At 46.8% G+C, this 27419-nt stretch overlaps 1 protein-coding gene across 1 annotated transcript; it reads right to left on the reverse strand.

The window, feature by feature from the left end:
• Positions 1-329: 329 nt before the first annotated feature.
• On the reverse strand, positions 330-7241 carry RBM15 (RNA binding motif protein 15). The gene has a single exon (XM_054981502.1). It carries the CDS (start codon positions 7189-7191, stop codon positions 4339-4341), a length of 2853 nt encoding a protein of 950 aa, XP_054837477.1. The 5' UTR covers positions 7192-7241; the 3' UTR covers positions 330-4338.
• Between the last annotated feature and the right edge of the window lie 20178 nt (positions 7242-27419).

Below are 27419 nucleotides of genomic sequence, written 5' to 3' on the forward strand. Positions count from 1 at the left end.
AGTCCCAGATTTGTACACTGTTCTGAGACTTAAGATGCTTTCCCTGCTTCTTGCATGCCAGCAACAGCACCATTTCCTCGTATAGATGAGGAGATAGCAGCCATTGATCCCCATTCACTGTAAACAGGGGAAACAGCAAAACAACAGACTAGAGATTCTTCAGATCTGATACAACAGGATGGTCAATATCAAAGCGTAGGTCTCCCTGCTTCTTGTAGGAGACCAACAACTATCAGATCGAGGAGGAGAAGGCGCAGCGGCAAAGTACCCCCACAGCTGCAAACAAAGGGGTCAAAGGTTTGTCGTCAATTCATTTCCAGGCAGAAAAACCACTTTCCTCAAAAGAAACAATTTATTTAGAATGAAACAAAATCAGCTCGACTGTGAGCGCATGTTTTGAGTGACAGCTACTTTAAGCTGTGTGAGCCATAAAAATGTTTTTTTTCCTTTACTTTTGCAGAAATCTTGTGTACACAGCACAAAGCAAAGAGGTCAATTTTCCACTTAAAACACGGGCATTGGCATCACAATAGCAGATACACAACTTTTTTTAAAGCTGCCATTTTAGTAAAATGCACAAATACTAAACAGATAAGCTTTCTTCCATGAGGCCCATGTAAATTCCATACAAGCCAAAGCTTTTCTTCGCAAAGGTCCATTAGAGCTTGGAATCCCTTGTTGTCTTCGGCAGTTCACCAGGCTTGCTTTCAGGAGGGAAGAAGAGGTTATTCAGTACAAATGTTTATAACAGATTTGCCCTCTCCCTAATATTACAGATGAAGAACTACAAGGCTTTTACTCAGTTTTCTAGATTCAGAAAGCACCAATTACCCCTCACTGGCATAAGACTTTTGAAACTAATTAAACTCTATGTGTAGATGCACTATGAGCAATTCAGGGGTTAAAACATAGCTTACAGATTGATAAGGTAAAAACCTAGTAGAGGAAAAAACCTGAATTCTTTCACAACTCATGCAATTCCTCATTTTCAAAAAAGCAACTCAAACTAGAACATGGAATTTAGTGTTCTGTTTGTGCACTTTTTCTCACTTTACTGTAAATCTCTACAGAAGCAGTCTCTGCAATTACTGGAGAAAAAAAAATCTCAGATATGTATCAGACACCCCTATTCTGAATTTTATACAAGTATAACAATATTCAGCCAGTTTTTCCAAAATACTGTGGTTTGGGTAAAAATAACTGATTTTTTTTTCTTCAATTGACACACCTGGAATATCTATCCTTATTTCTACCTGCAAAAGATGCCAATTATTTCTTTACATCCAATTATTCTTCAAATTAAGCCATTTCATCAGGTGTCCTACATGTGTTTTACAGGCAACCCCTATATTTTCCATTTACCATCCAGTACCAGGTGCTCTGTAGGATGTATTCTCTTTAATCTTTTGCTCTAAGTTGTGGCTACACTCCATCTGCTTATGTATGTAGTCAAAGAAAGTTTTCTTCTTCCCTGCTCAGTGAGTTATTTTGAAAATACTAATCCTGCCCCTACATCCAAGTGCTGTCCTCTGAACCTCCCAAAACAGAAAGGTTCATTACTGTGGATCTCACAGTAATGAGGCAGCCTTAAGTTCAAGCTGCATTGCCAGCCAATGTCTATGTATTCAACTTCCAAGCAGAACCTAGCCACTAACCACCAAAATAACTGTCTTACGTTTCCAATTGTAAAAAAGCATTGATAGTATTTTTTCAAATAATCTCCCAAGCAGCAAAACAAAAATAAACAAAAAATTAAGATGATGTTCAGAAAGAGACAATCCTCCATTCTAATGTTATGTACTCAAATGGAGGAAGACAGATTTGAAGATACACATAGCATTCAAGTATGCATTGGCCCTACTGAAACCCCATAGTGCTAAATACAGAGACAACAATTCTCTGTTTTCCTCTGTGTAGAAGTATCATTAGATTCCATTTCTGTTAGTGCTGAATATTTGCCAGGATGGCTGGTGGACAGTTGCACTGCTTTGCATACACTTAACAAAGAGTATAGCCACAAAAAAAAATCTTATTTGGATTTCAGGGCATCTGCATCTAAGTGCTAAATCATAAACTGCTTTTAACCTACAAAGGGCACCTACATTTCTAATGTATCTCCTCTAAATATAGATGGGCCACTTTTTAAAAACTAAATCAAGTACTTGTGAATAAGCATTTGGAAAAACTGGCATCTGCATTTGTATTGCCCATTTCACTTAACCTTTATACACATTAAGTCATGAAGATAAGCAGCAGAACATAATTTTTCATTTTCAACAAGAAAGAATCCATGGTGCAGTTTCTCCAACACCTGGTTTCCAGCAAAATTTGCTAGTAAGCAGGCATATTCACACAATTCACCTCAAGTTCTGCAAAGCTTTTAAACAAATTAGAGTATTGAATATTAGAGTTAACACTCACTACTATTGGCTTTTGAAATTGAACGTGCTTACATTTTATATTTTTGAATAGTGGGTGACCATCAATAGTCCAACATATAGATTAGGCTCCCTCTCCAAACAAATACAGTAAGGTGTAATAGCCATCAGTGCCTGATAAACAGTGACACAGATAACACAGTAGCATTAATATTATGCAGTAACCTGCAACAAACACCTGACCTACCAACATTGTTTGGAAATGGAACATTTGAAACACCTCCTTAGCTAGTTACCATTTCAAATTATTATTATTCAGTTCTTATTGTTCATAGCAAGAAAAACGGCTGAATTCTCTATTTGCATTGCAAAGGTCTCTAACTTCACACTCCAACATCATCATTCCTTTAACAGGCATTACAAGATGATTTTCAATCTGTACTACAGACCAATGTAATTATTTCAATTTTGTAATTACTCAATGTGGGTCTTTAAGATACTAGAGTCACAATTTTAAGAATGAAAAACCTGCTTTGTTTTAGAAATTGTCTGCTCTAAAAAGTGACTATACAAAAAGTACATGCCGCTTTACTGAGCAGCATATCATTTTCACTAAGCCACATTTTAAAGAACATTAATCCTCTCTATCCGGACAGAACCATTTTAACTAAACTAATGGTAATGTTCTTCAGTATCTAAGGGTTACTACCATATTTCAGAAAACTTTACATAAATTGAACTAAAGGGATAAGGAAAACTATGCCATGACTGATCAGGTATTTTTAGTCAAGGAGTATTTATGGAAGAGCTATTTAAAAGCTCATTTTCAATTAAATTATGTTCTCGGAACAAAGTAGACTGCTTCCTCAACATCTAGAAATACAAGGATGTTACAAAAATGTGAAGATTAAAACAGTGCTATTCGGATGACTATAAAACCTTGCATAATGCCCATTATATTTTACCTGAAAAATACCTAACAGGTAGTATTTCTTTCTATTAACAAGGGATAAAATGATGTTGAAATGGTTGCATGGCAGAACTTTCTACCTAAATTAAAAGCCATCTCTGAAAGCTGTACTTATTTCCAAGTTACATTTAGAATTCACTGTACCTGCCATACTTAGCAAAGGGCAATAAGAACAAAAATGCAAGTAATCACACCTGTCTTATAAGCGCCTTCTTGCAATTGAAGAACAAGAGGATCATGGATTATAAGCAAAGCTCTTAACTCTTTATCAGGTTTACAATCCAAAAAATTCACATGGGTTTCAAAAAACAGAACACGCTTGTTTAAAGCATTCTTTGTGGCCATGCACTTCTGTGAGGTTGGCAAAATTCTCAAACTAATACCCAGTGAAAGATGACAAGAGTGTACCACAAAGGCTTTATGTGTCAATTGCCAAGGGAGATATCAACCATGAGTCAACTAAATTCAAATTTTAATTTTTCAAGTTCTTGATGGAGGAATTATTTTGATTTTTATTCTCAGGCCTTCTATAAAATCAAGTCAAAAGACTCCACAAAGGGATTTTTAATTGTCCTGTTAGTCTTGTGATTGTATATGGGTCATGAATGCTTAACATCTGGTTGTTTAAATTTTTATGTGTAGGGAAGGAATTTTTACACTTGCTTTTTAAAAAGTTATGAAATGAAAAAGGACAAATGTTAAAAGCTAAAAAAAGGCAAACTTCTCTGGGTTTCATATTTTAGTTGAAGGAGACCTTCCCTTCCTTCTACCTGCACATATGCAAGACAGTCAAAGGTAGCCTAGTCATATAAACATGTAGATACCATGTCTGCCTTCTAAAGAGTTTATAGAAAATTAAGGGAGATAATGTTAGCTAAAGATCTAATTAAAAATTATAGGGAGCTGGCTAAGGCTTAGCGCATAGCACCTGGCAGACACTGGAACAAGGGGGCTGTGTGAAGAGCAGGGTAGACAGAAAGCATTAGGGTTTTAAGATGCACCACGGACAATGATCATGACCAAGTAGTCATCGTCTGATTTAGCCAAGGCTTTGGCTGTAGAATCCAGGAACTGCTGAGAAAAATCACAGGGTGGAAAAGCATGCAAGACCCCGCTGTTTTCTTTGTCTTTGTTGCCCCCAACAGGAAGGCTTATCACCCCAGCTGCCTGTTTTTGTTTAAGATAGGAGACCAGGTTTCTGAGTGGCCGCTGGGTAGAGGTGGTGTTAGCTTCACCTGCCCCAGATGAGGCACGGTTGTCTGTGGTACCAGGCACAGCCAGGAGAATAGCATATCCATTGGGCCCTGCCACTTTGATACGACGAGTAACCTCATCCAGCTTGGGCTGGTCCAAACGAAGACGCTGGGTGATCTTTAGCTGGGCAACTTTGCCGCCAGTTGCTCCTTCTACTAGAAGACTGCTGGCCACACTCAAATCCCCTTGAAGCAGGTGCATGTTAGATGGAAAGTTGCTGTTTTTTAATAGAAGCATTCCTTGCCAGGCCAGGCACAGTTTAGGGGAGGATCCAGACTTTGAGGTTCCATCCTGTTGCTGCTGCTGCTGCTTTTGGGGTGGAGGTTTCAGGCGAGAGCTCCCCCCGCTGCTCCCTTCTGAAGCATGCTCATCCTTTTTAGCTGGGCTCTTACATTCTTGAGTGGTAGCTGACACAAGAGCACGGTGTTTTCTCTCTCTTTCTGCTGAGCTCTTACGCTCACGTTTTTCGCTCTGGCTTCTTTCCAAGCTACCCCTACGTGGCTCTCTGACCGGGGAAGGACGATCCAAGAGGAGCAAACGGGAGGATGGCCGTTCTGTATCACTACTGTAACGGTCTCTGCCCACTCCTGGCTCAGGACTACGGTCTTGTGGAGAGGCCACAGCAGGACAGTGCCGCTTTCTGGATGAAGATCGTTCACTGTCTGGTGAACGGTCCAGATGCCGTCCTCCATCTTCCACCAGCCTCCGCTTTCTTGCTGGGTCCCTACTGCTGCTCCCTAGGTCCCTCTCCCCACGGGTTCTTTCTAGAGACCAGCCATCTCGCCGTCGTTCCAGACTTTCAAGTGCATCATAGACAGTTCCTCTGTTACCTCTGTCCCGAACTGGAGGTGGAGGAGGCACCCACTCTGTCTCAGGATACAGATCTCTGTCACGGTCTCCATAGAGCAGTGGAGGGGTCCTGTCCCGAGCACCCCGGAGTGGATCAGGTGGAGCTCCGCGATGTGCCCCAAAGGCAGACGTTTCTGCCACCAATTCATAGTGGGCAGGGGGAAGTGGAAGTGGCTGCAAGTAGGGCTGCTGATATCGATGTTCAGTGTCAGCAAAGTCCACTCGCAGACGGCGATCTGGCCCACCCAAAGGAAAGCCCCTCATGTGGGTACAAGCAGCCTGTGCAGCATCCAAGCTCTCATACTGGATATAGGCCCATGAGTCACCTTTCCGATAATCAATAGTGCGAATAGTTCCAAAACGGTCAAACTCCCTGGCAAGAGCAGCTAATGGCACCCATGGACCCAACCCACCCACCCAGAGTCGCGTGGTAGGTGTAGCCTTACCATAGCCTATTTTGATAGGATTACGCAGCAGCACTTTACCAGACATGGCTATTTTAGCCCGGTGGGCCATATCCAAGTTCTCAAATTTGAGAAATCCATAGGTGCTAGGCTGACCTCTGGAAGGCCGCTTAATGTCCACCTCAGTGATAACCCCAAAGCGGTCAAAAGCCCGACGAAGATCAGTCTCGTTCACCATTATATCCAGATTGCCCAGGAACAGCGTACGGTTGGCTCTCTGGTCATCCTCAGGACTGATCTCTTCCTCACTAGCAGTTCCTGTGCCACCAACCCCACGAAATCCTGCAGCAGCAGCCGCTGCCGCCACCCCAGCCACTCGATCCAGGCTATAGGCAGGTCTCACACGGTCATAGAAGCCCCCGTAATCCCGTTCTCTTTCCAAATCCCTAGGCAGAGGGGGCGGAGGTGGCAAGTGGCCCAGGGCAAGCTGCTGCAGCCTGTAGTCTCTGTAGCCCAGCCCTGCTCCTCCACCAGCTGGAGAGAGGGCTCTCTGCGTTGCTCCAGTAGCAGGGTGCCTGATCGCCGCTGCTGCTGCGGCTGCTACTCCCACCGCCGCAGTTCCATAGGGAGATTCCTTGTCTAAAAAGGCCGGGGAGCGACTGCTGCGGCGGCGGCCACTTCCCCCACCTCCTCCTCCGCTGCTGCCCCCCACATAGACAGCCTCGATCTTCAACGGCCGGTCATACAAGACCAAGCGGCCGCGAGCATGCTTGGCTGCCCGGGCGTCTTCCGGGCGGCGGAAGTTGACAAAGGCCACCCGTTCGTCGCCGACTCCGGGCGGAAGGCGGCTTATCTTGACACTGACGTCTCCGAAACGCTTGAACTCGTGGAAAAGCCCGTCCTCGATGGCCTCGTCGCTCAGCGCGGAGCCCAGCTCGCTGATCTTCAGCGTCTTGTATTCGCTGCCGCCGCCGGAGTCTGAAGGGGGCGCCCGGGAATCCCCGCCGCGGCTGCTGCTGCCACGCGAGGACGAGGACTCCACGTTCTTGCTGCTACTGTTGCTGCTGCTGTAGCCGTGGCGGCTGCCGCCGCCGCCGCCGCCCGCCGTGGCAGACTCGTACTCGCGGCTGCTGGGCCGGCTGGCCTTCTCCAGGTGAAGGCTCCGCCGACTGCTGCTGCCGCCGCCACCGCCGCCACTCTCCCCAGAGCCGCCACCCGCGGATTTCCCGCCGCCATTACTCGGTTTCTTGCTGCTCCGCTCGCCCCGTGTAGAACAGGAGTCCTCGCCGCCCCGGGACCGCTTGGCCTTGGCTGGGGAACGCTCCTTGCCCTTCATGGTGGCAAGCGCCAGCGAGAGGGAATCGCGCGCTCAGTATCGCGCCTCACGCACCCGCCGCCATCTTGGAACCTCCCGCAGAAGCAGACTCCGCCCACTAGGCGAGCATTGGACAGCTTCGTCGGAGCCGCTGGTTCTCATTGCACAAAGCGTCTGTCATCGGAGGGGTAAAAATCTCGTACCTCAGAGCCCCGGAAGCGGAAAATCTTTTTAATCCCTCTCATTATTTCGCTGGATGAAGTGCCGGTCTCTTCTCATGTCTGTACGACTTGATGGGAGAAAATGCAAAGAAGCCGTTAGGCCTGCTGCAGGAGTGATAAAACCCTGGCTTCGTTTTCGTTGGACCGTCATCTTATCAATCACAGCGTTTTTCCTAGTCATAGTTTAAGCAGTCCGAGCATTCATTGGCCATTTTCTCCCTGTGTCTGCGATTCCACCTCCTGTCCTTCGTATCCGCTAGAAATCGCCTCGCGTAACACCTTTGATTTGATTGGACAAGAGTGATGCCGCTCACAACCGTCTCAACCGGCGGTCACGAGCCGTGCTCTCATTGGGCAGAACGGTTCTCGCGGGGGATGAGGCTGGGCCTCAATTTGCGGGCTGGGCGCGACTGAGCTCGAGCACACTCTCCGAGTGTGTGGTTTCTTTAGGAGGGAGGTCTTTCTGCCGCGGAGGGGCGAGAGATTGAGGGACGCAGCGCCTGGAGGCGCTTCAGAGTTCGTCAGGCTCAGAGTCAAAAGCAGAACTCTCTTCTTCCCGCGCTGCAGAGAGATACAAACGAGAAGCCCGCCTGTTGTGCCTTTGCGCACACCGCCCCCGTTCCATGCAGCTCCAGAGAAAGTCGTTTCTCGTCCCACTCACCGCTGCGCTTCTCTAATTCTGCACAATTCCTTGATTTACAGAGCAATCCTAAACACAGTCACTCCAGTCTGAGTTCATCAAAATCGATGAGCATAGACTGAAGTAACTGTTTAGGACTGCATTGTTAGAAGGTGAATCTGGAAAGGTGACACCCCCCCCCCCCCAAATAAAGAGACCTAAGTGCCTGGAGGGTCCATCTTTGAAACATGGCTCGGGACACCCTATGGAGGTGGGGGGTGGGCTGAGGGGCTCGAGCCTCGCCTGGATTGGTGGGGGGGGGGGCTGAGGCCACAGCCTCACATGAGGTACTCGGTTACAATGGCAGCGGAAGCTCAGGACTGCCCATCCTTCCTGTTTTATATTAAAGTTGCCATGATTCTTTGGGGCTTTGTTTCTGTTTGTTAGTATGTATTTGTGTGTTTATTAATCCAGAGGAGTTAGCCGTGTTAGTCTCTAGTAGCAAAATCAAAAAGAGTCCAGTAGCACCTTTAAGACTAACCAATTTTATTGTAGCATAAGCTTTCGAGAATCACGTTCTCTTCGTCAGAAGCATGGAGGGCAGAAGGAAACTGGCATCTGACAAAAGGAACGTGATTCTCGAAAGCTTATGCTACAATAAAATTGGTTAGTCTTAAAGGTGCTACTGGACTCATTGTGTTTATTAAGAATTTATAATAAAAAGGACTTGCGGTTTATAAAAACAATTTACAAATAAATGTTATAGAAGAATTAAGAGACTCTGAAGGAAGACACATGACTTTGAAAATCAGGCTCCCAGCAGGCAAGATTTACACACTCACAACAATACATGCTCCAAACAATGCAAGAGAAAAATTTTATGGAAATGTTTTCCAATCCATTTTAGATTTTCAAGGAGAGACATGAATAGGGTAACGGATCTTTAAAAAGTTAAATGAAAAAAACCAAAGAAGGCAAACTCCCACAAAATATGTTTAATAATATGGAAACGTTACAATTGGAAGATGCTTGGAGGATCAAAAATCTGAATACTAGATACTTTCTTTTCTTACAGACACCTAACATACAAGAATTGATATGTGCTGAATATCAAAAACCTTAGTTATTAATCTAGAGAGTACAAAGACACAACCAAAAACCTTTGCAAATCACAGGCAGTAGTAAGTTGGGGACAAAGAGACAGAAGGGGAAGATGGAGATTAAATGATACTATTTTATCAGAAGAAGACAGTAAAATGGTTGCTATTATATAATTTTTACTGTTAAAATATTGTTTATTATATGTTTACTCTTCTTTTGATGTAATAATAATTGTGATATCGTTTTTATTTTATTTTTATGTTCTGTTAATATTTATTAAAATATTTTTTATTTAAAAAGAATTTATGCACTTCCTAAAAGATCTGTGTAGGGATGTGCGTTTCGGCATTCAGAATGCCGAAAGAATGCCGAAACAAAAGTGTTTCGGCTTCTTTCGGGGAATGCCGAAACGTTTCGGGGAATGCCGAAACGTTTCGGGTAGCCGAAAGAAAAAAGCCGAAACGTTTCGGGATTCTTTCGGCTTTCTTTCGGCTTTTCAATGGGAAAATGCCTCCGTCTTCCCGGACGTCTGGGGGAGGCATTTTCCCACCGAATAAGCCCAAAATTGGTGGAGACCTTCCTCTAACCCTTCTCTAACAACCACCCAAGTTTCAGACAGATTGAACTTTGGGGGGCCATGTTATGGCCCCCCAAAGCAGGTCCCCCCATCCTCCCATAAGAAAGCGAAGGAGCAGCATATTGTTAGCATGCTGCTACTCATCTTCTTCATTATTTCCTATGGGGAAAAAATGAAGAAGCAGGCTTCCTTTGCCAGGGGTGGCATTTTGCATGCAAAATGCCCCCTCACCCTCAGGGGCCCTTCTCCCACCCCTCCTCCCACCCCCCACCAAGGCTCAGACTGCTCCCACTTGGGGGGGCCATTTCATGGCCTCCCCAAGTAGGTGCTCTAATCTCTACCACTGACAGCTGGGGGAGGCTTGTGTTGCCAGGGGTGGCATTTTGCATGCAAAATGCCCCCAAGCCCTCAGGGGCCCTTCTCCCACCCTTCCCCCCACCCCCCACCCAGGCTCAGACTGCTCCCACTTGGGGGGGGGCATTTCATGGCCTCCCCAAGTAGGTCCTCTCAGCCCCTAAAGTCCACCCCTTACAGCCCCACACAAACCCAATTCCCCCCCAGCTGCCACACACAGACCCAAATCCCCACATTAGCCCCTCACAGACCCAAATCCACCCCCACCTGCCCCACACCCATAACCCCAGGAACAGGCTGGCAAAGGCCAGCCCTCTCCCTTTGTTCCCTATGCTGGGAACTTCTAAACTCTCTTTCCCTGGGCAATTCTGCACAGCCCAGGGGTGCCACAATGGTGGGCACACTTCTGAGTGCCAGCTGGTCCCTGTGAAAGAGCACCTGAACCACAGACACCCTCCCTCAAATTCCCCCACCACCTACAGAGATGGCTGGCCAGCCAGTCCCATTGTTCCCTATGATGGGAACCAACTGCACAACAAAGAATAAAACAAGAACAACACAAAATAAAGTTTTAAATTTTTTTTCTCCCTTCCAAAGTACAAGTAGGCAAAGCATTATGACACATTACACCAGCAGTCCCCCACACAGAAAAATAACACAACTCACTTAACATCAGAGAATCACAAAGCATGATTCCTGTCAAAAACACTTTATTTCTTGAACAGCTTTAGGTTACACAGCAGGGGGGAACACCAAAGGGCATGGCAGCACTATCTTACACAAAAATAACACAACTCACTTAACATCAGAGAATCACAAAAACACAATTCCTGGCAAAAACACTTTATTTCTTGAACAGCTTTAGGTTACACAGTAGGAGGGCACAACAGGGCATGATAGCAATGTACTACAAAAAATAATACAACCCACTTCACCGTTTTTGACAGCAATTGTGTTTGTGTGATTCTCTGATGTGAAGTGAGTTGTGTTATTTTTGTGTAGTACACTGCTTTCCTGCTCTGTGGTGCCTTCCTACTGTGTAACCTAAAGCAGTTACAGAAATAAAGTGCTTTTGACAGCAATTTTTTGGGGTGATTCTTTAATGTGAAGTGAGTTGTGTTATTTTTGTGTAAGATACTGCTTCCATGCCCTTTGGTGTTCCCCCCCTGCTGTGTAGCCTAAAGCTGTTCAAGAAATAAAGTGTTTTTGACAGGAATTGTGCTTTTGTGATTCTCTGATGTTAAGTGAGTTGTGTTATTTTTGTGTAAGATAGTGCTGCCATGCCCTTTGGTGTTCCCCCCTGCTGTGTAACCTAAAGCTGTTCAAGAAATAAAGTGTTTTTGACAGGAATCGTGTTTTGTGATTCTCTGATGTTAAGTGAGTTTTGTTTTAATTTTTCTGTGTGGGGGACTGCTGGTGTAATGTGTCATAATGCTTTGCCTACTTGTACTTTGGAAGGGAGAAAATAATTTTTTAAAAACTTTATTTTGTGTTGTTCTTGTTTTATTCTTTGTTGTGCAGTTGGTTCCCATCATAGGGAACAATGGGGCTGGCTGGCCAGCCATCTCTGTAGGTGGTGGGGGAATTTGAGGGAGGGTGTCTGTGGTTCAGGTGCTCTTTCACAGGGACCAGCTGGCACTCAGAAGTGTGCCCACCATTGTGGCACCCCTGGGCTGTGCAGAATTGCCCAGGGAAAGAGAGTTTAGAAGTTCCCAGCATAGGGAACAAAGGGAGAGGGCTGGCCTTTGCCAGCCTGTTCCTGGGGTTATGGGTGTGGGGCAGGTGGGGGTGGATTTGGGTCTGTGAGGGGCTAATGTGGGGATTTGGGTCTGTGTGTGGCAGCTGGGGGGGAATTGGGTTTGTGTGGGGCTGTAAGGGGTGGACTTTAGGGGCTGAGAGGACCTACTTGGGGAGGCCATGAAATGCCCCCCCCAAGTGGGAGCAGTCTGAGCCTTGGTGGGGGGTGGGAGGAAGGGTGGGAGAAGGGCCCCAGAGGGCTGGGGGGCATTTTGCATGCAAAATGCCACCCCTGGCAAGACAAGCCTCCCCCAGCTGTCAGTGGTAGAGATGAGAGCAGAGCACCTACTTGGGGAGGCCATGAAATGCCCCCCCAAGTGGGAGCAGTCTGAGCCTTGGTGGGGGGTGGGAGGAGGGGTGGGAGAAGGGCCCCAGAGGGTTGGGGGGCATTTTGCATGCAAAATGCCACCCCTGGCAACACAAGCCTCCCCCAGCTGTCAGTGGTAGAGATTAGAGCACCTACTTGGGGAGGCCATGAAATGCCCCCCCCCAAGTGGGAGCAGGCTGAGCCTTGGTGGGGGGTGGGAGGAGGGGTGGGAGAAGGGCCCCTGAGGGTAAGGGGGCATTTTGCATGCAAAATGCCACCCCTGGCAAAGGAAGCCTGCCTCTTCATTTTTTCCCCATAGGAAATAATGAAGAAAGATGAGCAGCAGCATGCTAACAATATGCTGCTCCTTCGCTTTCTTATGGGAGGATGGGGGGACCTGCTTTGGGGGGCCATAATATGGTCCCCCAAAGTTCAATCTGTCTGAAACTTGGGTGGTTGTTAGAGAAGGGTTAGAGGAAGGTCCCCACCAATTTTGGGCTTATTCGGTGGGAAAATGCCTCCTCCAGGCGTCCTGGAAGACGGAGGCATTTTCCCATAGAAAAAAGGCGAAAGAATGCCGAAATAATGCCGAAAGAATCCCGAAAGCTGAAAGCCGAAAGAGATTCTTGTTTCGGCTTTCGGCTTTAACGATAGAGAATCTTCTTTCGGCTTTCTACTTTCGGCTATAGCCGAAAATTTTTGGCTTGCACACCCCTAGATCTGTGGCTATGGCCCACACAAAGTAGCTTAATCCTTATCCTTGACTGGCTCCACTCGCTTTCAATGTAGCAAAAGTCAGATTGCAAGGCCTCTGTTGGGCCCTACATGCTTGCTTGGCTCCAATTTACATTTGGGGAATGTTAGAAGAGAAGGACTTGACACTGTCCGTTTCCTCAGGTTTCAGAGGGGGACAAACCAGAGAGAAAGATAGAAAGGTTAGGGCATCTGTTTACTGTTTACTGCCCTGAACTCTCCTTTGATGTGTAGATTGCTAAACTCAGGACTTCCTTTTCATAACATCCTTTTCTTCCTCCCTTTGTCACGCTTCTACATATTCTCTCTATCTTGCACCATATATGCAGGACTTGGCCTGCCATCCATGCCCATCCTTAGACTTAAGTAGATAGGAATCTATCCACTTTCCTATTGAAGTATGGAGTTCCTGTAATAAAGAATTCTTACTTCTTTTCTAAACCCACTGTAAGGCAAATGTAAGTTTGCTACATTCTCTTTCACACTCATGCCAGCCACCATGCTCCAACCACCCAGCATGTTTTCTCTGCAATCTATGCTACTTTGTTAAGGACCTGTTTCTGTTCCTTTTAATAGGGAAAAAGTGAGTATTTTATTTTACTTTTCAGTTACGTTTTCATTACATTGTATTTAAAAAATGGAACACTGGGGAAGGGTAGGCCTTATTTTTCCTTGTTAAAATAGTTTTGTTTGCTTGCTCGCTGCTGATGTGGTTTTTGCTGGGTGTGGGATGGGTCTATAAAACATTGAGAACAGTTAGCTTTTTCATGGTAGTATGTACATGGGGGAGCTGTAGGGATCCCAGACCCCCAGTGGGGGCAGGGGATCCCCTACACCCGCTCCCCCCACCCCACCCCCACTTACCTAACCGGCGGAGGGGGCGCACACCTTCCCTGCGGGTTCCCCCACAGCGCTGCATCCTCCCGTGTGCAGCAGCCACCGAGATCGGGCCCGTTTTGGCCCAGATCGGGGCCGCTCCAGAGCATGGAAGTGCACCTGTGCTCTGCAGCGCCTGAAAACGGACCCAATCTGTGGCAAAACAGGCTCATTTTCGGGCACTGCAGCGCGCAGGAGAGCTCCTGCGTGCCGCAGTGCCCCCAAATGGGCCCATTTCGGCAAGAATCAGGCCCGTTTTGAGGTGCTGCGGAGCACAGCACTCCTGCGCTCTGCAGCGCCCAAAAACAGGCCTGTTCTGCCGCAGATCGGGCCTATTTTGAGGCGCTGCAGAATGCAGGAGTGCTCCTGTGCTCTGCAGCACCTCAAAAACAGGCCCGATCCACACTGAAACAGACCCATTTTGAGGCGCTGCGAGCCTCAAAACGGGCCCGATCCGTGGCAGAATGGGCCCATTTTGAGGTGCTGTGGAGCGCAGAAGTGCTCCTGCGCTCTGCAGCACCTCAAAAATGGGCCCATTTCAGTGTGGATTGGGCCCGTTTTGAGCCCCTGCAGAGCCTGGACGTGCTCCCAGGGCTGTGTGATGACGTCACTTCAGAAGTGACATTACGCGCGTGCATCCCTTCTCTCCCAAGGTAATTGCCAGGCCCCTATCACCTGCCCGGAGGTTGAGGGGACTGACAAAGGACGATGTCCACAGAAACGTGGCCTGGCAATCCTGGGGAGCTGCTTCAGCCATTCCTAAGGTCCTCTTTCAATTTCCATTCCATTTTGAAATGGTGAAGTGGTATCTATTGAAGAAAAGGACAATTCCTAAAATGGCAGCCCTGGTGCTGTTTCTCTGAAGCAATGAGAAAGCCTATCTTCATGAAGAAGACTGGGGGCGGGGAACAATGCTGATCAGAGGCCTTTTAAAAATTTCTTCTTGCCTTGTGTGCAGCTCAGAAAGAACATTGGCAAGGAATGTGCACTCTGTACATGTTCATACTCTTTATTTTGAGGTTATCTAAAATGGTCTGGTACAGAATCAAAGGGGCAACCAACTAGCTAATGCTTAGAGAAGAAATTGAGGGGGGGAAAGTTGATTAGCACTTTCAAAACTACAGCAAATGTAATGCTATAGGATTTGGGGATTCTTTTGGTAGATGGATATTTTGTGTCTTCTACAAGCCTGTGATTTCCTATGTTTGCTGAAGTGGATGCTGAACCAGTTCCTTTTTTAAGTAAATTAATGGCCCAAGCAAGCCTGTTAAGCATTTTTTAAAAAATGTCTATACTCTAAAGAGTTGATCAAGTAGATGTATATTGATAATTGTTCACCACCTAGACAGCAAAAGCTAACATGAACTGTTTTCAAGCATATAATAGTATTATCTCACTGTGGTTTACTTTGTCTGGTGGTTGTTTGGATTAAAAACTATAAAACACTTTGACAAATTTGAATGCTATTACAATAAGTTAGACGCTCCAGGGATTACACCGTGCCTGCACAACCCAGGCAAACCCGTCCCAGCAGACATTTGCACATGTTTGCCAAGGATCAAAATATAACATCTAATGTATACAGGCTAGAATAATCAGACAAGGAAAATGTTTGCATCAGCTACTGCCAGAATTAGCTGAACTTATCTGAATGGGCCTTACCATACCTGTTTCCTCCTGCACCTCAGAAAGGTCATTCTCATGCCTTTAAAGACCTTTCTACGGTCAAGTATGAGACAGGCTCAAACAAATGGTTCTTATTCATGGACATAAACAAATCTCTCAAGAAAGATCTCAATGTTATAGTTAATGAGTTCATTCAAACAGCATCAGTTAGAACAAACACATTCAGTGTAACTTAAAATTCTAGCTGCCACAACTGTGAGTTTTCTTTGGGGTCAAGGCTATGAGTGCTGTTCAGAATTGTCTCAAAATGTGCTTCTACTCACTTACAGGATATTAGTTTGAAGTAAGAAGATTGCTATTAGTCTGAACTCTGTACATTGAGTGCACAGCTACTGTTTTGTTTGCCCAGACTCAGAGACTTTATGCATTTACTAAATGAAGGCATTTACGATACCAAAATTTAGTAAATTTCATTACTAAGTTATCCTTATGAATAAGGCACAAACAAGACTCCTGTAAATGATCGTCCAAAAAAACTTTTAAAATGTTCATCTACAGGCTTTTCTGTGTTGCCTTTCTTAGTGTCAAATTTGTCCATTAGTTTGTCCTACGCACAAGGTGTGTATATTTGTACATCTTACAGTGACTATCCAAAAAGTGAATTTCAAAAACAGGATATAGTAGGAGGTCACTGAGATACCACTATAACAACTGGCCAATTCCCACATTTTCCTAGGTTTGACCCAGCCCAGGGGTGTTGTTAGGGGGTGGTACCCAGGCCCCCCTAATTTTGTAGGGAGCCCCTCCCTAAATCCCTCATGGCCCTGCCTCCATAGATAGTAGAGGCCTCTCCCTATGTCACTAGGCCCTGGTTCTTTTAAGGACCTAGCATAGCAACCCATCTGGCCTAGCCCCCCCTCCAGGAAATTGGAAAGTCTATGTCCATGACTCGGGATGTGAACAGACTGTAGTTTGAATTGGGATGCAGTCTCAAACAATACAGAATAGTTGCCGGTGTCACGTACGTTTATTTTTAGAATCAACAATGTTATTTCCAGCAGGCATATCAACTCTTCACAGACACGCATTACAGTGCAATTGGAATTTTAAACTCCATACAAAATGAACAGGGGTTGGGATGGGGGTGGGGCATGCAGTATACATTCAATCCCAAGAGGTAATAATATTATTTATTGCAGCAAAAACCAAAAAGGACTTTTGCAGTGCCTTAAAAATATAAGATTTATGGACTAGAGATCATTTCATCAGATGCATAAAGTATATGTATGTATGTATATGTGTGTGCGTATTGGATAAAGGAAAAAAAACTAACAGGGAGGTCAAATGGGATCATTTGCAATATTAATATATGATAATATAATTTCCCTAAATTTCTAATTTAAACACCTGTGCAGTGATAGGGGCCCACTGTGTTTATCAAGGCATAATGAGATAGTGTCAGACTTCCTGATGAATTCTAATATTGTGCCCACATCACTGAAATAGTGGAAGGTGTATAAGAGCATTTATAATAGCATTAATGCTTTGCTACATCTCCCATAGATGGAGCTTACATAAGGGAACTCCCTAATGGACTGAGTCCTTTGTATTTTCATCAGGACAGTCTTGAGACACAGCATCACTCCCAATGTCAAGCTAACAATTTACGTCAAAGTTGCTCTGCAGTTATTTAGATATAAAGGATTTAACAGTTTTTTCAACTTCAGACCCATCTGCTCAGCGGTAACAAAGCTCACTGCTGGTATGTTTAAAAATGGCAAAGGAATTTTAATAACCACTTATTTATTTACAAAATTCGCCTGACTTCTTTGCAGAATCTCATTGAGGCAGTTCACAACTAAACCAAAAAAGTCAAGCCAGTCAATGCATAAAAGCAGCATCAGACAAAATGGGCTGTCTAAAATGATACTGATAAAACAGACCTCAGACAGTACATTAAAACGACAAAAAGTAATAATTGTTTTATCTGTGTATACAGACTAGACATGGGCACGAATGGCGGAAAAAACAAACATGCTGTTCATAGTTCGTTGCCGTTGACGAACAGGAACAGATGAACAGTAATGAACATGTTCAGTGTTCGTTGTTCATGGGGGCCAGAACGGCCCCCTTTGGACTTAGAGACCCCATATTCACAGGGAGTGTTCATCAGGCTCTCCTCCAGCCATCACCCAAGTTTGGTCAAGATTGCAATACGGATCTTGGAGTTATACATTACCAAATCCGATGCTCCCAGGAAACTCCCATTGATACAACTGGAGCCACCAGTTGACTTTGGCCCTGTGTACAACTGGTGGACTTGAAGGTGGGCTGCCTCCCGTTCTCGGTGGTGGGTAGTTTGGCCACTCGCCGGCGGCACCCCCCATGTGCCCTCCCACCAGGCCTCCCAGAGGCTACTTTCCACCAAGGTAATCAAGTGGGTCATGTCGGCAGCCGCCGGACCTGGCGGGCTTGGGGAGGTGGTGGCAGGCCACCTCCCCTCTAAGGGGTGGGGTGTGTGCCCGCTCGCCAGTGGCACCCCCCATTTGCCTGCCCACCAGGCCTCCCAGAGGCTACTTTCTGCCAAGGTAATAAAGTGGGTGATGTCAGCAGCTGCTGGGCCTGGCAGGCTCAGGGAGGCAGTGGCAGGCCACCTCCCCTCTAGGGGGTGGGGGGTTTGGCCGCTTGCCAGCGGCACCCCCCATGTGCCCACCCACCAGGCCTCCCAGAGGCTACTTTCCGCCAAGGTAATCAAGTGGGTCATGTCGTTGGCAGCCGGGCTTGGCGGGCTCGGGGAGGTGGTGCAAGGCCACCTCCCCTCTAAGGGGCAGAATGTGTGGTCACTCGCCAGTGGCACCCCCCATTTGCCTGCCCCCCAGACCTCCCAGAGGCTACTTTCCACCAAGGTAATCAAGTGGGTTACATCAGCGGCTGCCGGGACTGGTGGGCTCGGGGAGGCAGTGGTGGGCCACCTCCCCTCTATGGGGTAGGGGGTTTGGCTGCTCACCAGCGGTACCCCCCATGTGCCCGCCCACCAGGCCTCCCAGAGGCTACTTTCCTCCAAGGTAATAAAGTGTGTTTTGTTGGTGGCCGCCAGGCCTGGCAGGCTCAAGGAGGTGGTGGAAGGCACCTCCCCTCTAGGGGGCAGGGGGTTTGGCTGCTCGCCAGTGGCCCCCCCATGTGCCCACCTGCCAGGCCTCCCAGAGGCTACTTTCCGCTGCAAGGCCAAAAGGTGGGTGATGTCGGCAGCTGCCACATAACCAAATGACCCAGCAACAGTCTGCAAAGAACACCCTCCAGCAAGACATGGTCGTGTATGTGGAGGCCTTGGACACACAAACACACACTCTGGTGGGTCAGAGACACCAACATACGTCCACCAGATGGGGACTTCATGGCAACGGGGCCAATGCTGTTGTCCACACCCGCTGGACATGGAGCATAGGACAGTTAGGTACATGGGATAGATAGGTTTCTCGATAGACAGGTGCATAGCTGCATAGGATAGGTGTATAGGATAGAGGGATGCATGGATATATGGAATACCTGTATTGGATTGACAGGAGAGACAGATACTGTGTACAGGGATATTGGGGGGATAGGTGGATTGCATAAATATCTGGGTTATCCCATCATTAGAAAGTTGGAAAGAAAGAACCAAGGGTGGGAGGTGGGGCCCGCCCCTAACATGTAGAAGCAGAGGCTCACGTGCTGGCTGTCTAAGTGGAGGATGAGGCCTTCCCCTCCGTTGTGGGGGAGACATCAGTTCCCCCAGCAAAGGGGATTGTGGGCAGACAGGTAGGTGCCCATGTGGGGAGCTGTGGGCTGCCCCTAGCATCACCCACTGGCCTGCTGTCACGGACATGGCAGTCTATTCAGCACCCTACAGAAGATGGCATTGCAGCAAAGGCTGATGCAGTTGTGGGTCCCTCCAGCCAGACACGGTGGAGCCGGCAGAATGGTCAGCCCAAACTAAGGACCCCGGGTGACGGGATACAGTGAAGCCCAAACTAAGGACCCCGGATGAAGGAATGCGCAGACTGCTGCCCTCCTGTGTCAAAGCGGAGGCTGTCGCCGACATGACCCACCTTCCTGACCTGAGCAGCTGCAGGACAGGTGATATCAGTAAGTAGCTTTGGCCCCAGAGCCAGGCAGCAGACCAGACATCTTGAGCACACTGCAGAGTCCTCCACTGCAAGAGACACACCCACTGTGCTGCGGCCAACCACACAGCCCACAGACGAGGACCAGAGATCGAGTGGTCCCATTTCGGTGGGTCTCTCCTGGCGTGGCTCTCTTCCCACCTCCTCCCTCTCCTCATAGGTGGAGTTCCAATGGGTGGGCAAGTCCTGATAGAGGTGGTGCTCAGGGTCCCCCCTCACCCTGTCTCTGGAGCAGCTCGCGGGAAGAGTTGATGCTGCGGGAGAAGTGGGAAGTGGGAAGTGGGAAGTGGGAAGTGATGCACTGGCAGCTGTCCAGCAGGTTGTGCGTCCACAAAGTTCCCTCATCCCAGCTGTCCCTCTGCTTGCTCCCTAGCCCGAGAACATCCCTCATCACCAGGTGCAGCTTGTGTGCTATGCACACCAGGCCCAGGAGGGATGCCTCTTTCAGGGCTGCCAACATGTAGCTTCCCGCGTCACCATGAAGCCACAGACAAATCCTTCCCCCCCACCCCCGGCCATCCACTCCCTCAGAGCTGTCTTTATTGTGGTGGCAATGTTCTTCCCAGTATGAACATCGTCCATCCGTGGGCCTGGAGAAGAACTACCCTGTATCCCGGTGTCAAGCATGGCACCTGTTTGCGGGTGCTGGTTCTTGGCCTGGGGCGGCAGAGGTCCTCTGGTTGCCATCAGTGGGTGGTGATGCCAAGGTAGCCATGATGGCAGCCACTCCAGAGGTCTGCCATGAAGTGTACAGTATGGCCTTTGGCAGCCGACAGCTCCCTGAGCACCATGTCTTGCGCAGACTGGTAGAGGGCAGGCAGGACTCGACTGCCAACAGTGTGCCATGATGGCATGGAGAACCATGGGGCGAAATGCTGAAGCAGCCTGCAGAAGCCCACGCCCTCCACAACGGATACGGGGAATCCTTGTAGGGCAATAGTCTCTGCCACACTGCGAATGCCCACCTCCTGAGCCCTCGACCTCACACTTTTAGGCGGCACTGTCCCCGACCCCAAGGAAACAACCTCCACAAGGGCGGCCTGCCTGACCATTCCACTCCCACCAGCAGCAGCCTTGGGGCAAGGCTTCTTGCTTGGGGTGGATTCCAGTGACCCTCCCACTGATCCCTGGTCAGAAGAGCTGGTAGTCCTCTTTTCTCCCCCGCCCCGCTGGATGTTTCGCTGGCCAAGGACGGAGACCACAGGCTCGGGTGGTGCGTCTTCAGGTGCCTACTCAGGACCGTCGACGAAAGGTGCTTCGGATCATTGCCCCTGCACACCAGGCCATCACAGGCATGGCACTGCACCACACGGGGTCATTCAGAAGAGCCCAAAAGTGACTCCATACGGAAAACTTGAAACGTGGCCCAATAACTGTTCCAGGGGAAGAAGGACGAAAGGTTACAGGCTGCGCTACAGAGCTGGCACTAGAAGACGGAGTGTGGGGTGGACTGCAGACAGAGACAGCACTGAGAGTTTGAGATGGGGACTGGATGGAGGTTTCATCGAACCCCAACCATTCCTCCACAGACCCCTGGCCCTCCTCCTCCTCCTCAAAAAGTGTAATGAGATCCTTTTCCCCTAGCGGCAAGAGCTCTTTGGCCTCCTCCACAGCTCCCGCAGCTGAATCTTGGGGAGCAGGAGGTTCTGCTGCCCCCGAGCCCTGCCCAGTACTGCTTCCCGTGTGGCAACTGGGATAATCTTTGCCCTTCCCCCCACGACCACCCTTGGCCTGAAGCCTCGTTGTGACAGAAAATAAGAATTAAGGAGGAATGAGAAGGAGAGAACACTGTGAGCCCTCAGCTGAGGTGCCCACTAAGCTTGGCCCCAGGGCCTGGCAGGAGCCCTGGAACCAGAGGGAGGGGGTAGAGCCCTAGCCCAGCACTCCCAGAAACCTGACCAGATCAGGCATTGATAGTAATCAGAATGAGCCCTCAGCCAAGGTGCTCACTGAGCTTGGCAACAGAGCCAGGCAGCAGCCCTGGAACTAGAGGGAGGGGGTAGAGCCCTAGCCCAGCACTCCCAGAAACCTGACCAGATCAGGCACTGATAATAATCAGTATGAGCCCTCAGCCAAGGTGCCCACTGAGCTTGGCCTCAGAGGCTGGTAGCAGCCCTGGAACCAGAGGAGATAGATCCCTATCCCACAAAAAAAATTCAAGCTCCAATACACTCTCCCTGTCTCTCTCCCAAAATGCTAGCAACAGCTCTCTCCCAATCCACTGTCTGCTGAAACTGAAAGCCAGAGCTTGAAGCACGCTTCCTTTTATAACCAGAGGTCCCATAGAGCAAAGCAGGAGGTCTGTGGTTGGCAGTCAGAACTGCCTAACAGGGTTTGCAGGGATGAGATTGGAGTGCCCATAGCTACAGAACACCCCCTTCCCCCTCCCTCCCCCCTGGTCTTTGCTCCCATGTAACCAATTGTAACCAATTTGGAGCTTCACACTTGGAAGGAAGACCTGCCTATCAAGCTAAGTTGGGCTTTGATTGGGGTTTCCAGGGCAACAGAAGGAGTGTAGACAGAGTTCAGGCAGTCCCTGCCTCCGATGCCAAGGGAATTGATTGAAGGTGCCTGACTGTCTGGCTCCACAAACAGCGGACGAACACAACGAACGAGGCTTGCGACGACCACTTGTTCATTTATAATGGCGCCTTACAAACGGCTTGTTCGCTAACAGCCGATTGGGCTGTTCGTGGGGTTTTTTTTAGTTCGTATTGCTGTTCATGCCCACCTCTAGCTCAGACTCCAGATTTTCCCTCTGATTCCATTCAGAGGCATAGTCATATTATCTGGTATAGATACATAACTAGAAAAGAAACAAATAGTTCTGCTACTTGATAAAATTTGAATTTCCTCTTGGAACAAAGCTTCAGATTTGAGGACAATTTGAGGAAAGGGGCCTAGGTATGGCAATCTTTGTTTGTTTAAGATCGGGGTAGGTGGGAGAGGAATGGGGATTTCTAGTCCTTTATCCACCACTCCTCATGCACAGTTCCTTGGTACAGTTATTCCCCAGTCAGAAAAGCTAGTCAAGCTGTTGCTTTGTTAGCCGCAAATGGCCTCAGGGATGAATAAGATGGTGGAACTTATAGCTGAAAAATTCTTCCACTTATCTTTTTTCCATCTATCACTAAAGATATTGCAGTTGATAGATCAAGGGAAATAATAGGTCTGATTTTTTAAGCCCAGCACTCCTTCATTACTCCAAAACCTTCAAGTCCCAAAAAGAATGTAAGGAATGTTTTCTGCCACTATCAATCGCAGAAGCTGTGCTGGTGGGAAAGGGAAGAGAAAGATACAATATTGGCTTGTATCCTTCTGAATGTGTCTTTTGTGGGGACAGTTTTTCCTACCATTATAATGTCCGGCTCCAGTAGAGCATTTTACTTAACTCATTTATATAGTATTAAACCTGGAATGAGGGTTAAACTGTCTCCTTGCCCTGGATAACTCCAGCTATAAAGTATTAAGCCTGTTCTTATCTACACAGTCCGATTCTAAATTCTGCTTCTTGGTCACCCAATGAAAGGAACTGAATTTTCTTCATATAAAGATGTCATTTTATCTTACCCCTGCCTTTTCCCAGGAGTATTTTAAAACAAAAAGTAGCCTCTGTCGTAGCTGAACATAAATCTGAACTCCAATTTCCTATATTTAAACTTAGCGCTCTGCATCCTACTTTTCTTAATACTGGTATAGCATTCAATGGCTTGGTTCAACAGTAATTTGTACTATAACCCTTCTATATTTAAAATTAACAAAATTTGTGGTAGGATATGAGCTTTCGTGACTCACAGTTCACTTTTCACAAATTTTGTTAATCTTACAGGTGCCACTGGACTCTTGCTCTTTTCTACTGCTACATACAGACTAACACAGCTACCCATCTTGATCTATATTTAAGATGAAAGTAATCGTCTGTGACTGGTTCTTTGATTAGTCAAGTCTTATTGAGACTGAAATGTAGTAACATCTTGGTCCTTAACACGTTCCAAATTTCCCATTAGGATTAATGGGAAGTGTCTATACATTTTACAGCTGGGGTGGTAGGGTCCCATTAGGATTAAAAGTGAGTATTCTAGCATAATGGATTGGGCTACAAGTTTGTATTGAAATCTTACACTGAGAATTACTTTGAGATGTACTAAGGGTAGAAATCAATGCCAATAATTTCACATTACAATATAGGTTACTTTCATGAAGCTTAAGTTCTAACTAGCTGTGTGGGAGACAGGAAGAAGAATATAAAGTTAGACTGGGTGTCATAGAAACGAATTAATGGTTAGCATGAATCTATTTTCAAATCACATTGACAGAACCTCCATTAATTTCTATTTTGAGCTGGTTTACTGGATTTGGAGGATGACATGGCAGAAGAACATGCACAGCTTAAATGGAATTCAGACCAGATTCTCACTATCTGTAATCTGTCATTTTATATCACCTTTAGACTGTCTTAATTTAATACAATGTAGAAACTGTTAATCCTTCAACTGCTTATCTCCACCATAATTGTTTTCAGTATTAAACTGAAATGTGTGTAACTATAAAATCTTGTTAGATAATAGTGCACCACTGAAAATATGTCCTAAAGCAATAATGTATTTCCATATGTAATGAAGTGTTTAACTACATCAGTTCTTCTGTTCATATAACAACTCCAGGAATAAATGGAGGTTGAAGCAATGTAAGCTATTTCCTGGTATTTCCTCCTGTACCTCTCTGGGTGGGTAAGTGGTGGTGATAGCATGTGTTTTCTTTACCTCTCTTGGAAGAGAAAATCCTTTCCCTATCAGAACAGTGTAAGTCAAGGTTCTTTGTGTGTGTTTAAAGGGATTGGTATTTGCACAACAGCTTTAATCAAATGGCATCTAATGACCAAGTGGCTGCAGAGATTCATCCAAATCACTTGCTGACTTTCTGTTTTACCTTGATGGCCAGAATCTTTGTTGCTCAAAGGAAACCTTGTTTTCCACCTGTGTGCAGCTAACAACATTATAAATCAGCAATCAGTTCCCTGAGTTCTATTATCTTCTGAAACAGAGCTAATATAATTAATCCTTCCTAGTCCACTGAAAAGCAAGAGAGTAGCTTAAACAGCATTAGAACAGCACATATATTCTTTTAATATAGACCAGCAGAGGGCAGACACTGTATAGGAATTTTCCCTTGGTGTTTCCTAACATGCTGTTCCATCTTATCATCATTTGACCTTAGCTAACAGGAATAATAGATTCCAGAATCTGAGCTGTAAGATCTGATGAAACATCTCTTCTAACGAGAGTAATTCACTCAAATTGTACCAGGCTCAGTTATGCTTTTCAATCAAATTATTGGTGCTGCTGAGTTTTAATAAATAATGAGAGAATGTATATACCCATTAATGCAATAATAGTTCAGGTTTTTTCCCTAATACTTTGAAATTAATGAGAAAAGATGAGCCACAAGATCAGGTAATTTGGCAGGAGAATGGAAAAGTGGCAGCACATCTACAGACTACAAAGAAAGAGAAGAAGCAAATCTCAAAAAAGGAGATGGAAACAAACCATATCTATTTTCAATGGGTGGCCCTCCCATGTGGATCAAAAAATCCATAAAGGGTGGGGATGGGGAGCCCAACACTAGGATATATGTTTTTTTGAACCTATAACATACAAACACATACATATGCATACACATTAATATTACCAAAAAAGGAATTCTCCCCGTCCAACATCTGTGCATGTGCAGATGTCACTTAAGCCAGGACTTGATAAATCCCAAGCACCGGGTCACCATGGCACCTAGAAATTTCATTTGTGGCCCCTAGTCTTTCCAGTGATGATTTTATCATGCCTCTCACAATTCTCAGTGGCAATACTAATGGTTGGAGCCAGCCTGTTTTTCCATTGGTGGAAAAGAGAGAAAGAGCACCAAAAAGGCTATGGTTGGGATCTTGAGAACTGCATAGACAAAAGCCTTGTGGAACAGGGGCTGTCATAAAGGGGAATTGTCTAAGATTGAGTGATACAGCTAGCCAGAACCAACCAAACCTTATTTATCATTTCACATCAGTATTTTTTGTTGTTTACATATAGATAAATTGTGCATTAAATTTTTTTAATTACTTGTTTATACATAAACTTAATTTTATACCATTCACCGGTGGTGGATAAATTCATTGCTTAAATAGTTGCATTCTCCACATGGTGGAGAGCTGAAGCTAGAAGGTAAGGGTTTGTTGTCTTTCTGCCTTTTGCCTTTCCTAGCTACTGTGTGAGAAGCTGAGGGCGAGTGGTTCTGGGTAGCTTGCTAGAGAGTGGTTCAGGTTAAGTTCTGTGTGAGGCTGTTGGGGGCTGAGTGAATTGCTGTTGTGAGGCTGTTGGGGGCTGAGTGAATTGCTGTTGTTTGCAGCTGGTTGCTTTTTCTCGTGGTTACAAGCCCCGCCCCCTAGTGTCCTGGGGCCCTGCTGGGCTAGGTACAAAAGGCTCCTCCTTGCCAGAGGCGCGAGCCTTTGGCATGAGCCGAAGCCTGGGGATCTGCCTGGGGGACCTGAAACTCTGCTCGTATACTGGTTCTGCTAGTACTCTAGGTACATTTGGAAGGCAATCATGTCTACTGAAGCCCCCTTCGCAGTCACCTGCATGGAGTGTGCCATGTTTGTTTTCCTCCCAGAGGAGAAGACAGAGTTCACTTGCCAGAAGTGTAAGCTGGTCAGAGTTTTGGAAGAAAAGGTTCAGAGCCTGGAGGAAAGGATCACCACTCTTCAGGAGATCAAGGAGGGAGACAATTTTATTGACAACAGCCTGGGGGCTCCACACAGCCAAGAAGAGGAAAGTCAAGGAGGAGGGGAAAGAGCCGATCTCCCTTCTGAGCCTCCTCTCAGATCTACAGTACAAACCCAAAGGCGTCAACGAAGAAGATGCTCTGGTCCACTTGAGCTCAAGAATCGCTTTGAAATGCTAGGGATGGAGACAGAGGTGACAGTGGAAAGAGAACCGCAAAGATCTGGAAGAGGGAGTGCAGAAGACATGGGGCCTCATGGAAGTGGAAAAAAACGGAAGGTGGTAGTCGTCGGGGACTCCTTGCTCAGGGGTATGGAACGCCATGTCTCTGGGCCAGATCCCCTATTCCGAGAGATGTGTTGCTTGCCGGGAGCCAGAATTCAGGATATTACCGACCGGCTACCAAAACTCATCAAGCCTGCTGATAAGTACCTGTTTGTGCTGATTCATGTGGGAACGAACGACACGGCTTCAAATACTGTTGCAAGAATTAAAGAGGATTACGAAGCCCTTGGAAGGCAGTTGAAGACATTGGGGGCTCAGGTGGTATTCTCTTCTATCCTTCCAGTCACAGGAAGAGGAGCGGACCATACTTGAGGTGAATCGCTGGCTGAAATTGTGGTGCCAGCAGGAGCGCTTTGGGTTCTGGGACCATGGGATAGGTTTTCTTAGAGAAGGCCTTCTAGGACATGATGGGCTTCACCTCTCAAGGGCAGGGAAGAAAATGTTTGGAACGAACCTGGAGAACTTCATCAGGAGAGCTTTAAACTGATGCCGCAAGGGGCAGGGGACGATCGACATGGCGACTTCAATGATGAGGTGAACACAGTGGGGACCCACCTGGGTAGGAAAGGTCAAACAAAGGTACAAGGCCACAAGTGTTTATATACCAGTGCCCAAAGTATGGGCAATAAGAAAGAAGAGCTTGAGCTTCTATTGCAAACAGAGGGCTATGACATAGTAGGAATTACTGAGACTTGGTGGGAAGATTCCCATGACTGGAATGTGCTAGTGGATGGGTATGAGTTGTTCAAGAAAAACCGGAAGAGTAGAAGAGGAGGTGGAGTGGCGTTGTATGTGAGGAGAGGGCT

The sequence above is a fragment of the Eublepharis macularius genome, chromosome 5 (assembly GCF_028583425.1).
Source record: "Eublepharis macularius isolate TG4126 chromosome 5, MPM_Emac_v1.0, whole genome shotgun sequence".
Classification (NCBI taxonomy): domain Eukaryota; kingdom Metazoa; phylum Chordata; class Lepidosauria; order Squamata; family Eublepharidae; genus Eublepharis; species Eublepharis macularius.

What these genes read in the sequence shown, in the direction of transcription:
- RBM15 (XM_054981502.1), bottom strand. Translation starts at nt 7,191, where the DNA reads ATGAAGGGCAAGGAGCGTTCCCCAGCCAAGGCCAAGCGGTCCCGGGGC.